General features: G+C 41.2%; 1 protein-coding gene across 6 annotated transcripts in view; it reads left to right on the top strand.

Annotated features, from left to right (window-relative positions):
- Positions 1–16,279, top strand: part of MIPOL1 (mirror-image polydactyly 1) — a 528,027-nt gene that overhangs the window by 227,518 nt on the left and 284,230 nt on the right. For all 6 annotated transcript variants that reach the window (XM_068254025.1, XM_068254028.1, XM_068254026.1 and 3 more), the window contains one exon: positions 1,968–2,138. In XM_068254025.1, coding sequence (XP_068110126.1) covers positions 1,968–2,138 — 171 coding nt within the window. The remainder of the gene's footprint in view (positions 1–1,967; positions 2,139–16,279) is intronic.

The raw sequence follows: 16,279 nt of genomic DNA, 5'->3' as shown, positions 1-16,279 counted from the left end.
GCGGCGATCGGGCAGCACACGCGGCTGGCAAAGTGCCGGCTGCGTGTGCTGCTCTTTATTTGAGCAAAATCGGCCCAGCAGGGCCTGAGCGGCAGCCATCGGCGGTGATGGACGAGCTGAGCTCGTCCATACCGCTAAGATGGTTAACTTGTACAAACGATATTGCACCATTGAGCTCCTGGTCCCTCTTATTTTGATACTTGGAGTCGTTAACGACCACCAGGAATCACACTAGCTGTTAATACATCATTTGCATTTTCTAGCAATGTACAAATAATATTAATAATAAATACTTTATATACTTGAGTTTAAGTCTAAAAATGTAGGTCTGACTCACTAAATCAAAGTATAGGGGTCGACTTATACATGAGTCATGGGCAACACTGAACCCACTGAGTAATGTGTGTACTATTAGTGACATTTACATTTGCAGCAATTGACACTTTATTCATAAAGGGAATGCCAAGAAAGCACAGGTCTGAAAGTCTTGGCCACAACAATTAACAAGGAAAGGGTCAGGGGGGAAGTACTGGGCTGCAGGAAGGGGAGTGAATCATTGCTGCACTTAGGGGCCTAGAGGAGTTATTGGCTGCACATAAGGGACAGGAGAGGTTAATGGCTGTAATACTGTATGCAGTGCAGTCATTAACCCCTCCTAGGTCCCAAGTACAGGTGTTAATTCTTCCTAATCCCCATGTGTGGCCATTAACTTTGCTGGGTAGACTTACACTTGTCAATAAAAATTCGAGCTTAAGAGGGTCAAATATTGGGGTTGACTTATACACGAGGTCGACTTGTATTCGAGTATACACAGTAAGTATCCAGCTAGCTGATTCAGTAGCTTCTCTTCTTGTTGAGATGCCAGAGAAATCTTATTGGTCAGTCCGCTGCCAATACTCTTTCATCTACCCATCATCTCCCCAATGAGGTAGTCAGTGATGAGCTAGGAGGGGCATCAGCTAGTCTTTTCCTGCATGCAAACATCTCACTCTACTGACCCCTGTGCTGCTGAGACAGTAACTCTCTGTGTATGCCCATACTCCCCTTTAACCGATGATACTAACCTGACCCTAAATTACTGTATGCAGGGGACCCAACTGAAGAATAATCCACTGGACTCCAAGATGTGCTGTGTCATCTGTGATTGTCTTATAACCGGTGTACTTCAACCAGTGTTAGCATTTATAAGTCATTGTGTTTCTGCAATATGAAGTTACAAAACTAAAAACTCATTTTTAGAGAATTACCTGGTTAACTGCTGGATCCATTTTCATTTTAATCCATTCCCAGGAGAATTTTTCCAGCAAGAAGAATTTCTGGAGAAGTGCAGGATCTATTTATTAAGTGATTAAGAGGCTATTGCACAAAAGTGCATTAATATTGCTGTGCACAAACATTACAGCAATATTACACAGTGCCGCCATTACCCTTAATGGCGGCACTGTGTAACATGAGTTACACTATTTGCGCAAACTGCGATACTAGACTTGCGTGACCGTTGCTATGGTAATGGGCCTTACTAACAAGTGTTACCGTAAGTAGCGTGCGTCACCTTAGCAACAGTCACTCTAGTTTAATACCACGGGTCACGCTAAAAGTGCAACGAGCTTTATACCGTGCCAGCTGTAAGGTATTATTGCAATGCGATGTCTGTGCATGGCAATATTTGTACATTTGTGTCCATCAGGCCCCAAGTCTTTTAACTGGTGGTGATCATCATGTCTCTCCTTCACTTCCTGTGTAAGCGGACTTCCACCAGCCATTCAGAGTGATCCAAATCAGGCACCTCATAAATCCATCATATTTACTATTTCTCCTTGAATCCTCCTTTAAGGAAAAATTATCCTATGAGAATAATAGAATAACTAATAGAATCTAATAGGTGGTCACTGGTCATATTTCTGCCTGTGTGCATTTTAAGTCCCAGACTGTGTATGGGCATCACAATGCAACAATCCTTCCTTCAGACTCTCCAGGAGCTGCTTGCCAGACTGGGAGAAGCAGATGGAGGTGTAGCAATTCAGCAGAATGGGGAACTCATTTTGGAGCGTATTAGGCGGAGTCGGGAAAGACGTGAACAAATCACAGCTGAGGAAATGGGCTCTGTTATACAGGAACGAGAGGCAGCTCGAACTCAGGTAAGAAGTTGTTTTCTTATTCTTAAACTGTGTGTTTTTACACTTTTTAAAACTAGTAGCTAATTTTGTTTTTTTCCATGCCTTTTGGATATAACCAGAAGAAATGTTAACCTTCAGAGAAATATGTCTATTGGTTTATGCAGATAGTATTTATTTTACACTAGGATAGCCTTATTTTTATATGTGAATGGCTGTACCATTTGAATTGCACAGGCATTTTATTTGGGTATGGAAAGGGTTTTATTCCAGCCACACAGTGCATTCAGTAAGCAACAAGCAAAGCTTTTCAAATACAGAATAATAGAATTGGCAACATTTCAAATGCAGCATAACAGAACAGGCAGCTTTTCAAAAGCTGTATGACAGAATAGGTAGCATTTCAAATGCAGCATAACAGGACAGGAAGCATTTCAGATGCAGCATTACAGGACAGGCAGGGTTTAAAATGCAGCATAACAGGACAGGCAGCATTTAAAATGCAGCATAACAGGACAGGCAGCATTTCAGATGCAGCATTACAGGACAGGCAGAATTTCAAATGCAGCTTAACAGGACAGGCAACATTTCAAATGCAGCATAACAGGACAGGCTGCATTTCAAATGCAGCATAACAGGACAGGCAGCATTTCAAATGCAGCATAACAAGACGGGCTGCATTTCAAATGCAGCATAACAGGACAGGCTGCATTTCAAATGCAGCATAACAGGACAGGCTGCATTTCAAATGCAGCATGACAGGACAGGGAGCATTTCAAATGCAGCATAACAGGACAGGCAGCATTTTAAATGCAGCATAACAGGGCATAATGGGACAAGCAGCATTTCAAATGCAGCATGACAGGATAGGCAGGATTTCAAATCCAGCATGACAGGACGGGCTGAATTCAGATTCAGCATAACAGGACAGGCTGCAGTAAAAGTATAAAAAAAATAAATGCAGCATAACAGGAAAATGTAACTCAATTCATGTAAAATACATAACACATAGCTTTATGCCGCTCCAGAAGACCTATTGAAAATTCAGACTTTGCCTTTACAATACTTCCGAAGAGCATCGGAAACACCATTTAGACACCTAATATAATCACTTATGTACAATAAAGGAGAGCTGGCACCTTGTCAGCAAAGGTTTGTTTAGCCAAAACCATGTTTTTTCCAGTATTAGTGCATGGTTGTTAGAGTTGGACCAAAAGGAAGGCTGAATGCCAAAGAATTGACACCTGTGAATGGGGTGCAGGAGAAGACTTTTAAGAGTCCCTTGGACTACAAGAAGATCCAATCAGTCACTCATTAAAGAAATTAACCTGGACTGTTCATTGGGAGAAGCAGTGTTGAAGCTTAAATACTGTGCACCCATAACAAGAAGGCAGGGTTCATTGGAGAAGACCATAATGCTGGGAAAAAGATGGCTAGCTAGTATCATGGGAGCAACAAGCACGAGCTTGGACAAGCAGGTATGGGCTTTCGAGTCCAGACGGACAAGCTTCAAGAGGCAGTAGAAGGTAGAGGGGCTTGGCATGCTATAGTCCATGGGGTCGCCAAGACTTGGACACAACCGAATAGCGACTGAACAGCAACAAACATTTGCCCTGATGGTGTTCTGTCTGATTGCTTGTGCTAAACATGGATGTGTTCACCAGAGGAAAAGCAGCTCTGTAGACTTCCATATTTACGTATACTTTTTCTCTCAATGGTGAGCACATATCTGTCACCACACATGGCATTTTAGGTACAGAATATAGGAGACAATTATCTGTTTTCATTTTACAATTACAGTTGCACAATCTGGAAAGCCTACTTTCATTTTCAAAAAAGTGACTAAAGCCTTGACTTATCAAGTTCTACTATTCAGTGGCAGTTCTCACCTGTGTCATATCAGATCATTGTGAAAAATACTGTTTGGTAAAATAGCAATCCTACAGCTGGGGAATTACAATCATTCACACACAGCACCTGCAGTGCACATTTAATAATGTATCCAGGTTCAGGGCCCTGCACTTCCATAGAGGCAAAGGGGCAATGTTCCTGGGCATATGATAGACACCTAATATTGTTTCATGGAAGGAGGGGGAAGGGGGGGGGGATTGGATCGGGCCTGGCAGACTGCTCAGTGTCCCGGGGGGGGGGGGGGGGGGTTGCAAAGGGGTGTCAGGGGGACCCCCAAGTTACTTTTGCCCCTTTGTAGCTATAGCCGGCTTTGTCCAAGTATGCCTAATTTTATTAAAAAAGAAAACTTATTTGTAGTCCTCCTCTACGGTGAGATGTTTATGCAATTAATCCAGGAATACCTGGAGTCGAGTTACTATTACAAATAGGTTTACCTAATACTTTTCTATTCCTCATTCATCACACCATAAACTCTGTATTAATGTTGAAATAGAATTAAAAACAAAGACAAAATAAAGCAACTGCAGCACAGTATTATTACGGTATGCTGTACTGTTAAAAAAAAGTTGTGAAGTTGTTTTACAAGGCCGGGATTTTTTCTGGTTGCTTGAGAGGTCTGTTTCACTGAATTCTGGATAACTGAGGTTCTACTGCATGTAAAATACTGATGTAAATTGCATTATTGAACAGAACGTAGTTTAGGCTATTTTGTGGAATACGAAGGTTTATTGAAAAGTTCTCAGTCTATCCATGATGCATTTGTCTTAGCCAAATGTTAGTTCTGCTACTCTTAGCACATCTCCTTGCAAGGCCCCACACCAAATTTCTCATTAATAGCTTTTTCTTTGTTTGAGATATTTAAGACTGAAGTGCATTAGGTTAACGTTGTCTAAAAAATGGATTAAGTGAGCAGACGTGCGGGTATCCAATACCTGCTAAAAAAGGACATGAGTGGACAGGACATCTACAAGGGCATGAGGTAAACATAAGGGAGGATACCTCATCCTATTCCGCTGTAAATTCAAGTGGAGCACCTCTGTCCAAGATGTCCCTCACAGTGGATGGCCAGCAACTGTCAGCACAGTGGAAAACATAAAACATTGACCCTGGTGCCCACCTCTTTGTCATCCACAGGAGAGGGAAAAGTAGGAGGTGTGCGAGGTCATATGAAGGCAGTTTGTACTTTGTCAGTGAGTCATGTGACTGACTTTTCCGAAGTAAATTTCTCTAGAATTGCTCCACCAGAACTTAATATTACGTAAAAAATAACATTGTCTCCATATTCCCTTTGCTAACAAAGAGAAATTTGGAAGCGTGAACTAGAGCTTTGAAACAGATCCTTATTCTAGGTAAACACCATACAATTTACTGGCAGATTTACCTGCAGGATCGATTATTTCCAACATGTCTGATCTGAATTTCAATCGATTTTTCGATTGTTTTTGCGATCGTTTTTCCGATGGATTTCCATTCACTTCTATGAAAATCGATAAACGATCGAAAAATCTATCGAAATTCAGATCGGACATGTTGGAAATAATTGATCTGGCAGGTAAATCTCATGAACAAAAAGACAAGCGTATGGCCCTGCATAAACCGCACCACAATATGTAGAATGTACAAAATAGCCTTTATTAAACCATACAAATAACAATAAAACCATAAAAACAAGCACAGTATCAATAAAGCCCTCAAAATTGCACTGAGTGTGCTGATATCAATCATGAGGATACATGTGTAAAATGTAACCTGAACGCAGCTGCACACACCGGGAGCAGGGAGGAAGGGGATGTGAATGAAACAGGCCTAAACATGCAGATGGGTGGCCTCTACTCTGCAAACAGCGGCTTCTTCCGGGCAATTCGCCGCTGTTTGCGGCGAATCGCGACGGCTCTCTGCACGCCTGCCCTCTGGTCCAGCGCCACTCCGGTAAGCTCTTCACCCAGCACATTCGCTTCCAGTCACCTGGACTCTTCTTTCACCAGGGCTTTTACTGCCCCTTATGTATTTTGGCCATCACGTTTTACCCACTGTCCCCAGTATATGGAATTATCTTCCATTACCCTCCCTCATCCCACTAGATACACACTCCATTAGTAGAGTCAAGCATCTGCATGTTTAGGCCTGTTTCATTCACATCCCCTTCCTCCCTGCTCCCGGTGTGTGCAGCTGCGTTCACGTTACATTTTACACATGTACCCTCATGATTGATATCAGCACACTCAGTGCAATTTTGAGGGCTTTATTGATACTGTGCTTGTTTTTATGGTTTTATTGTTATTTGTATGGTTTAATAAAGGCTATTTTGTACATTCTACATATTGTGGTGCGGTTTATGCAGGGCCATACGCTTGTCTTTTTGTACATGTGGTTCTCTTGTTTGGCTTTTCTGCACACATACATTGATCAATATATTTACTAGCCTTCTGTTATTTAGTGCTACTTAGTGCTATTGATGGTGCTTGTCCAATTCTTCAGCTTTGCACTGGCAGGTAAATCTGTCAGAAAATTGTATGGTGTGTACCTAGCATTACTCTTGCATATCATACAATGAAAACACATAAAGTTGCAAAGAAATTTACTCTGTGTGTGTCTAGGGCAGTAACTGCTGTGGTGGAACTGCAAGTCCCATGAGGCATTGCAATACTCGGCTGTAAGCATAACTTGGGGATGCAGAGGCATGATGGGATTTGTAGTTTTGTCACAGCTGGAGTGCAGCTGGAGTGCCAAGGTTAGCCATCACTGATCTAGGGTGATCAGTCTGCCTAATTGGGTATTATCAGCAAGTGTGAATGAGGACTGTGAGCTGGTGCCAGAGGCGCTTGGCCCAACTACAGACCTGAACTGTACCTACTCCTACCTATTGTCTGATGATACCTGCGAAACGCATTGAATTTTCCCCTGGAGTATGTAAATAAATTTGTTCTGCTAAACTTTGTTGGCATATCTTGTGTCTGTGTGGAGGAGGTAAGTCCACCACTGCCTCCACAAATTTTAAACTTTTTAGACATTTTTATTCTTCTGGCGCCTCTGTGTCCCTGTTACATGGTACCATTGGTTGTTCACTGTGAAGTTTAACCCTTTCTGTGTTCCCAGTAATGTCCGGAAAGTTAACTTTTCAGGGTTTTGGGTTTTTTTAGAATTTTTATAAGTTGTAACAAAGAAATGTTTTTTTCGTTAAAGGTTATTATGTTGTGACGTATCTTTTAGAGCAGAGAGGAAGTTCTGAGTTTAGGTTCACTTTAAGTAGACATAAGTATAATATTTTTTTTTTAAACAAAACCAGTCTTTATTTGAAAAATACACGGCAGGTGAGTGGTACAATCAGAACAGACATTTTGCGTACATAACTTATTGAAATTCAGTATTTATAAATACAGAACAACAGGCAATAGCATATCTTACAGCACAATATTATTAGTATCCGTCAGGGTTGTGGAGTCAGTACAAAAATCTTCCGACTCCTCAGTTTATGAAACCTCCTATTCCTCGACTTCACTCCTCAGTCTAATTCTTACCAGGGCTGTGAAGATGGTACAAAAATCATCTGACTCCGACTCCTCAGTTTCCGACTCCAGATACCCAAAATTACTGCAACTCAGACTCCACAGCCCTGGTATCTGTTCTGGAAAAACTCCAGGCATAATATTAATTGGACAGTAGAAATGAGTCTGGTCTTCTACCGATGGACTGAAAGTTTGCTCCTGTTATAATTGCCTGATGAAGCGTGCTTGAGACCCGTGAAACGTGTTGCGTCTTCTTGTAGTAATTAAATAGATTGTTATCTTTGCATTGACTCTAATCTGTCAAGTGTTCGGTGGGATGGTAGGTCCACAACTACCGACCCCCTCCCCCCACCCCCCCATGTTACTGGTTTTTTTTAATCATTTTATACTCTACTTACACCTCTGTTTTATAAATACAAGTACCGTAAATAGAATGTTGTACATGGTTTCTGTTTTAATAAGAAAACTATTTGACTATTCAGATTTGCAAATATGACTTCACTACTATGCTTCATAGTATCAAGTTTGTCACAAAGATGGAGTTCCTCCTTAAGACGATTCCCAGCTTCCCCTCTGCAGATTGCCATCCCTATCCCTCCACTCGCAGGGCCCGTCACTTTACTGCGCTGCAAAATGGGGTCACAGATGCTATTGCAGGTACAAAGCAACCTTAGAATTCTCTAGTTAAAGGTTGCCAGCTCACAGCTAACTGATTTCCCTCTCTAAGGCAATATAAACATTCACTTGTCTTCCTGTAGACCCTGCCAAATTCCATAATTCCAGTAGCAAGGCAGCTTAAATGAGGCTGAATGTCGTCAAAGGGAGGCAGAATTACTGAATCAGTCTGTAGCAAGTCGTTAAAGGACCGATTCCACACAGCCGAGCAGAAAATAAGCTTCTGTAAATAGCCTAATTGGCTTCCCTAAATAAATCTCGCATGCCAATAACACAGATTTGACTGCTTTGAAATATACAACCCATCTGCGTAAGTGTCAGTTTATATTTTGCTCTCAGCTTTAAGCCTCAATTCAGATCACTTATCAAGCCCTGTCAGGAAGCACGGCACAAGAATTCAGCCTCGATTTGCAGGCAAACCTGAGCAAACTTTCACAACCACACATAGCTTCTGGTGGGACTGCCGCAACTTCCTAGTAAGAGCTTTTCAAAGAGAAAACTGAGCAAACCCCAGCGTAAATCTGACTGAATAACGAAAGAAGATACAATTAGAAGTTGCCTTCAGGGAAAGCCTAATTTGAAGCCAGCATTATCAGGGAGATGGGGCCGCTAAAGAAATCGGCTAAATTGCGTTGAAGTCGTGACTCGTGAGTTTTCCCATAGGTCAGTTAAACCATCTAGCACCTAAAAGTATCAATAGAGACCCTTGAGAGGTTTTAAGGGGCCAGAACTATACTGACTTTTACAGGGGAAGTCAAACATTACGTCATAGTTTTTGAACCTGTATCATTGTTATTACTGGTTAGTTTTATTGGTTTTCTTTAAAGAAAACCTGAACTGAGTAAAATTATTTAAAATAAACAAGATGGAGCTGCAAATGAATATTACATACTTACCTCGCCACCAGTTTCTCTCAGAGGCTCACCATTTTCTTCTTACAGTGATCCCTTTCAGTTCTGACAGTATTTTGTCAGAACTGAAATATACCAGTTGCTGTTAGTTATAGATCAGCTGCTGTCAGTTACAACTGAATATGCATAGTAATGTCCATGTTTCCCTATGGCTCAAGTGGGCGATATAACAGTTAAACAGTATGCTGACTAGGAAGCGGTTATGGGGTAATGGCCATTTTCAAAATGGAGGGCCGAGAATTCCATCAATCACAGAGGACAAATGGAACGCAGGAGAGGAGAAATATTGATGAGCAAACTATATGGGAGGTAAGTATGACCTGTGTATGTTTATTTTGACTTATTTATTTTCAGTTCAGGTTCTCTTTAACCACTTTGCGTGCCAGGGTTTTTACCCCTTACTGAGGAACTTTAACCCAGGATTGAGCTTAATTCCAATCAGTAGCTGATACCACCTTTTCCATGAAAAATCTTTACTTTTTTTCTTGAATAGATAATCAAGGGTCTCTGTGGCTGATATTGTGGTGAAAGCCCTTCCACAGTGTGATGTCAGGACCATGGTACTGCCAGTTTCCTGTCTGTGAACCTTGTTTCACTGGATGCGAAATAACAGCTTTTTCTAACTGCCAAGCAAGCAATATCTCCCTCTGTGCATAGAACTCTCAGTAAATGAACATTCCGTACAGATCACCTGGTAGAACTAAAGATGTCACCACCAGTGATACATTTTAGAATATAGCAGTAGGAGAACAGAGGCGCCAGCAGGATAAAAGTGGATAAAAACTTTAAAATTTGCTGGGAGGAAGCGGTGGACTTACCTCCATAAAGCAGACATGAAAGACTGTCTGAATAATAGTCACATTTATTAATTAGTACCCCAAAACAGTGCAACGCGTTTCGCAGGCCCAGCCCGCTTCATCAGGCAATAAACATGGGGACAAGACAGAATTTCAGCAATAGCCAGTGTAGCGCTACGCTGGCTATTGCTGAAATTCTGTCTTGTCCCCATGTTTATTGCCTGATGAAGCGGGCTGGGCCTGCGAAACGTGTTGCACTGTTTTGGGGTACTAATTAATAAATGTGACTATTATTCAGACAGTCTTTCATGTCTGCTTTATGGAGGTAAGTCCACCGCTTCCTCCCAGCAAATTTTAAAGTTTTTATCCACTTTTATCCTGCTGGCGCCTCTGTTCTCCTACTGCTATACCGTGTCCACCCCTGGTGGAGGGGTGATCTACCCCCTTTCGCATCTACAGAGAGCGACTTCTTATCCCTGAGTGAGGACAGGTCTAATCTCCTCACCCGCCTATACAGTGGTTGCCTTTGTGGTAACCCATGTTTGTGAGTATAATTTTCTCACGATAACCTTTACTTCATTTATGCTTCACATACTACACTATATTGGGCTCTCGATTTCTCTACACTTTATTTTAGAATATAAATCAGGGAGAGGAACGATTTTACACTGGGCAAACACTGACTAAATAATCTATAAATGAAAATTGTAAAAATAAGCAATTGTATATATTGTTATTTTCTCTACAGTTCCTCTTTAAGAGCCCTAACAATTTGGGCATTTCACCTTTGTCACTATTGATACAACAATAACTTTTTTTATTACTTGTGCCATGAAAATGATACATATACAGTGATGTGAATTCTGATTTCTTATTTTTTTGCATGTTTGTCACACTTAAATGTTTCTGCTCATCCAAAAACCGTTAACTACTAGTCAAAGATAATATAATTGAACACAAAATGCAGTTTTAAATGATGGTTTTTATTATTTAGTGAGAAAAAAAACTCCAAATCTACATGGCCCTGTGTGAAAACGAAATTGCCCCCTGAACCTAATAACTGGTTGGGCCACCCTTAGCAGCAATAACTGCAATCAAGCGTTTGCGATAACTTGCAACAAGTCTTTTACAGCGCTCTGGAGGAATTTTGGCCCACTCCTCTTTGCAGAATTGTTGTAATTCAGCTTTATTTGAGGGTTTTCTAGCACGAACCGCCTTTTTAAGGTCATGCCACAACATCTCAATAGGATTCAGGTCAGGACTTTGACTAGGCCACTCCAAAGTCTTCATTTTGTTTTTCTTCAGCCATTCAGAGGTGGATTTGCTGGTGTGTTTTGGGTCATTGTCCTGCTGCAGCACCCAAGATCGCTTCAGCTTGAGTTGACGAACAGATGGCTGGACATTCTCCTTCAGGATTTTTTGGTAGACAGTAGAATTCATGGTTCCATCTATCACAGCAAGCCTTCCAGGTCCTGAAGCAGCAAAACAACCCCAGACCATCACACTACCACCACCATATTTTACTGTTGGTATAATGTTCTCTTGCTGAAATGCTGTGTTACTTCTACGCCAGATGTAACGGGACACGCACCTTCCAAAAAGTTCAACTTTTGTCTCGGCGGTCCACAAAGTATTTTCCCAAAAGTCTTGGCAATCATTGAGATGTTTTTTAGCAAAATTGAGACAAGCCTTAATGTTCTTTTTGCTTAAAAGTGGTTTGCGCCTTGGATATCTGCCATGCAGGCCGTTTTTGCCCAGTCTCTTTCTTATGGTGGAGTCGTGAACACTAGTCTTAATTGAGGCAAGTGAGGCCTGCAGTTCTTTAGATGTTGTCCTGGGGTCTTTTGTGGCCTCTCGGATGAGTTTTCTCATCTCGCTCTTGGGGTAATTTTGGTCGGCCGGCCACTTCTGGGAAGGTTCATCACTGTTCCATGTTTTTGCCATTTGTGGATAATGGCTCTCACTGTGGTTCGCTGGAGTCCCAAAGCTTTATAAATGGCTTTATACCTTCACCAGACTAATAGATCTCAATTACTTTTGTTCTCATTTGTTCCTGAATTTCTTTGGATCTTCGCATGATGTCTAGCTTTTGAGGTGCTTTTGGTCTACTTCTCTGTGTCAGATAGCTCCTATTTAAGTGATTTCTTGATTGAAACAGGTGTGGCAGTAATCAGGCCTGGGGGTGACTACAGAAATTGAACTCAGGTGTGATAAACCACAGTTAAGGTATTTTTTAACAAAGGGGACAATCACTTTTTCACACAGGGCCATGTAGATTTGGAGTTTTTTTTCTCACTAAATAATAAAAACCATCATTTAAAACTGCATTTTGTGTTCAGTTATGTTATCTTTGACTAATAGTTAACGGTTTTTGATGAGCAGAAACATTTAAGTGTGACAAACATGCAAAATAATAAGAAATCAGGAAGGGGGCAAATAGTTTTTCACATCACTGTATTTGTTCAGTTTTTGTTTTTTTTCCGGGACAACCAAGGCATTCTTTAGGTTATTTATTTTTTCAAAAAATTGTTTAAAATACAGAAAATATATTTTTTTTCATTTTCCTTTCCTGATTTTCAAATGGCACATGACACATTTATAAAACAGCTCAAAGTATATTATTTGGCTTGTCCCGGTTAAAACGATACCACATATGCCAAGTTTCCAATATTATTGAAGAATTTGGTAAACAGAAATTCTGAAAACAGGAAGTGTTCAGTGGTAGTTCTACTTTGTGCTGTTCCTGAGAGGTGAGGAGGGAGTATGAACCAGGATGCCCGGTGATGTTAAATGACTCCCATATGCACCTGCTCTGCCATACTTTGAGTGTGTTATGACTAATAAATCTCACCTAGAAGTTTCTGTTGATAAAACGTCTCCCATAGACTTATTTTGTTGTTGTTGTAATATTTATGCAAATGACAGGAGGTTTCGGGAGCCTCACAGCCTGTTTTCCTTGGAGTGCTGAACACTGGTATGACTGTACAACAGTCAAGAAATATTTTTCTTTTAAAAGGTATTTGCTGAAAGAAAGAAAAAATAGTTTAAATGTTAGCATATTTAAAATGCACTAAAATTGTTTTCTGGTCAATGTATTTTACTTGCGTTATTTGTTTTACCCCCATTTTTAAGATACAGGCATGTCACCTCCCGTCAGTAAAGCATAAACCGTTACCTTACTCTGTGCTTAAAGCAATCTTGAACTGAAAATGAAAAATGTTAATAAACATACACACAACATACTTACCTCCCACGTAGTCTGCTCATCAATCTTTCTCCTCTCCTGCACACTGTTTGTTCACTGTGATACGTGGAATTCTCCGCCCTTTATTTTGAAAATGGCTATTACCCCATAACCGCTTCCTGGACAGCACACTGTTAAACTTTAATACCACCCACGTGAGCCATAGGGGAACATGGACGTTACCTTGCTCATTGTTTGTCCTTTCAGTTATAACTGACAACAACTGATATATTTCAGTTTTGATCAAATCTTGTCAGAACTGGAAGAAATCATTGTAAGAAGAAAATGGTGAGCTTCTGAGAAGAACTGATGACGAGGTTAAGTATGTAACTGCAGTGTGTACTAATCTCTGCTTAAAGCAAACCTAAACTGAAATTTAAAAGTCAAAATACAAATACACACGTCATACTTACCTCCCATGTAGTCTACTCAACAATCTTTTTCTCCTCTCCCGTGTCCTGTGATTGATGGAATTCTCCGTCCTCCATTTTAAAAATGGCGAAAACCCTGTTGCAGCTTACGGGTCAGCACACTGTTTGTTAAACTGTAACATCGTCCACTTAAGCCATATGGAAACATGGACATTGCCTTGCACATAGGTTGTCCTTACAGTTCTAACTGACAGCATCTGACATAACTGACAGCAACTGATATATTTCAGTTCTGCCAAAATCTTGGAAGGGATCATTGTTAGAAGAAAATGGTGAGCTTCTGAGAGGAACTGATAATTAGGTAAGTATGTAATATTCATTTGCAGGTACATATTTTAAAGAATTTTACTCCATTCAGGTTCCCTTTAAATAATGAACTTTGAAACTGTCCCATTTGCTGCTACAAGTTGCAGACTGACTACAGTCATTATATTGTTTTACGGTAGTGATGATAGCATCTGGAAACATGAGGTTCATTGGTATGGGTCACTGATAACTCATTTTTGTAATGTAAATAATAACTGTGACAAGCTTGCATTTTAGAACATAATTCAAATCAGTAGTATAAAGTCCTTGCTTAACTGATCAGAACTTTAATTTAAAGCGGACCCAAACCAAACATTTTTTAAATTCAAAATATTTAGTTGCTCCACTCGGACACATACAAAGATAAATAAACACTCCTTCAAGTCTATGAGCATTTCGGTGCATGCTTTTCACCCTTTTCTTTTCATAACTAGGGTTATACAGGTGGCAGCCATTAGCAATTCCTCCTTTGCTGGACACCATCTACTCCACCAATTTGCCGGATTCCGTCCCGGTAATATGAAAGGAAGGGAGGGGTTCCTCCAATAAATGTAAAATATTTTATATTTGTCATCATGCAGCTGAAAAAAGGCTGCTATTAATTATTCTAATTTAGAAAATAGATTTTATTTCTGAAATCTTGTATTTTAAATTTGGGTCCACTTTAACCTCCCTGGCGGTACAATAAATCCGCCAGGGGGCAGCGCAGCACTTTTTTTTTTTTTTTTTTTAAGCATGTAGCTAGCCTAGCGCTAGCTACATGCTTCCCCCCTCCCTTCGCTATCCCTCCCACCCCTCCGATCGCCGCCGGCGCTTTTACCCTGCAGGGAATCCCGTTCTGAACTGTATGGGTTTTACCGTTGCCATGGCGACGATCGCGATGACGCCACCGACGTCGTCACATCAGCGGGTGTTCCGATCCACCCCTCAGTGCTGCCTGGCACTGATTGGCCAAGCAGCGATAGGGGTCTGGGGGGGCGCGGCGAATCAGCAGGTAGCGGCGGCGATCGTTATGCACACGCAGCTAGCAAAGTGCTAGCTGCGTGTAGCAAAAAAAATTATGTAAATCGGCCCAGCAGGGCCTGAGCGGCACCCTCCGGCGGCTTACCCCGTGTTACACACTGGGTTACCGCCAAGGAGGTTAAGTACGGTAATTTTAGTACACTATCAAATTAAAGGGAACCCAAGGTGAGAGCAATATGAAGTCTGACTTTTATTTCCTTTTAAATAACTCCAGTTGCCGGGCATCCTGCTCATCCTTCTGGTCAGTAGTGTCGGAATTATATACTCGAAACAAGCATGCATCTAATCTTGTCAGATTTTTGTCATAAACCTCTGATCTGCATGCTTGTTCAGGGTCTATGGCTAAAAGTATTAGAGGCAGTGGATCAACAGGGCAGCCAACAATGTGCGTTGTTTAAAAGGAAATAAATGTCATCCTCTATATGCCTCTTGCCTTGCATTGCGGTTCCGTTACTTTGCGTTAAAAAAGGATAATGCAATGCAGGTATTCAATGCAAGTGTAAAAGGGGCCTAAGGCCTCGTTGACATCATCACACCCAGATGGCCGTGCGATCGTAACGCTACGCGTACGATCGCAAGCCATCTGCGTTTCCATGCTTTGCGTGGCTCATTCCATTCACTGTAGTGAATGGGTCAGCAGGGCGGTTTGCCCAAAAAATGCATGCAGCACCGCAATGGTACGCAACGCATGCAATGTGAAAATCAGACAGTGTAGTCTATACATTTCTGATGTTCGTGCGTGTCTGCCTCCTACACGCATTGCCGAAATACGGACAGCAACACGTGTAATGTGAACGAGGCCTAAAGCCTAGTACACACCTTCAATCTTGATTGGCCAATCACTGACCAATTGTACCACCTCCATGTAGTATTAGAGCTTACCTACACAATCTGCTCATAGTATTCATAATCTGTTGTCTCTCGTACTACATGGAAGTGGAAAAACTGGCCAATCACTTGAAGGTGTGTTCCTTGCTTTAGACGGACTACGGCAAGGATATGGAATGAGAGTTCCTTCTGGGAGACTGTTGGTGACCTAGATAATTCAGTGTAATCTGTAAAGTGCTGTGAAAATGTTAGTTCTGTTTAAATAACAAAAATAATAATCAAAAATCAAATTTTAAAGTCTCAGGTTGTGTAAAATTAGCGTGTGCTACTTGAAATCTGTGTGTATGCACTGCTTGCAGCTGGTTTGATTTGAATTAAGTTGTCATCTTAGGGTGCTAAACCTTAAACCTATAAAGTGCTACACTGAAATGTTGTTGCTGTAGCAGCTCAGGTCATCAGTAGTCAGTGTGTGTGAGAGAGCACTACAGAGCGGCACTGTATTCTGAGGCCAGTGCATGGACGCTGCTTCTTAT

The sequence above is a fragment of the Hyperolius riggenbachi genome, chromosome 9 (assembly GCF_040937935.1).
Source record: "Hyperolius riggenbachi isolate aHypRig1 chromosome 9, aHypRig1.pri, whole genome shotgun sequence".
Taxonomy (NCBI): Eukaryota; Metazoa; Chordata; class Amphibia; order Anura; family Hyperoliidae; genus Hyperolius; species Hyperolius riggenbachi.
The sequence above is the reverse complement of the archived record's forward strand: the minus strand, read 5'-3'. Positions and strand labels throughout refer to the sequence as shown.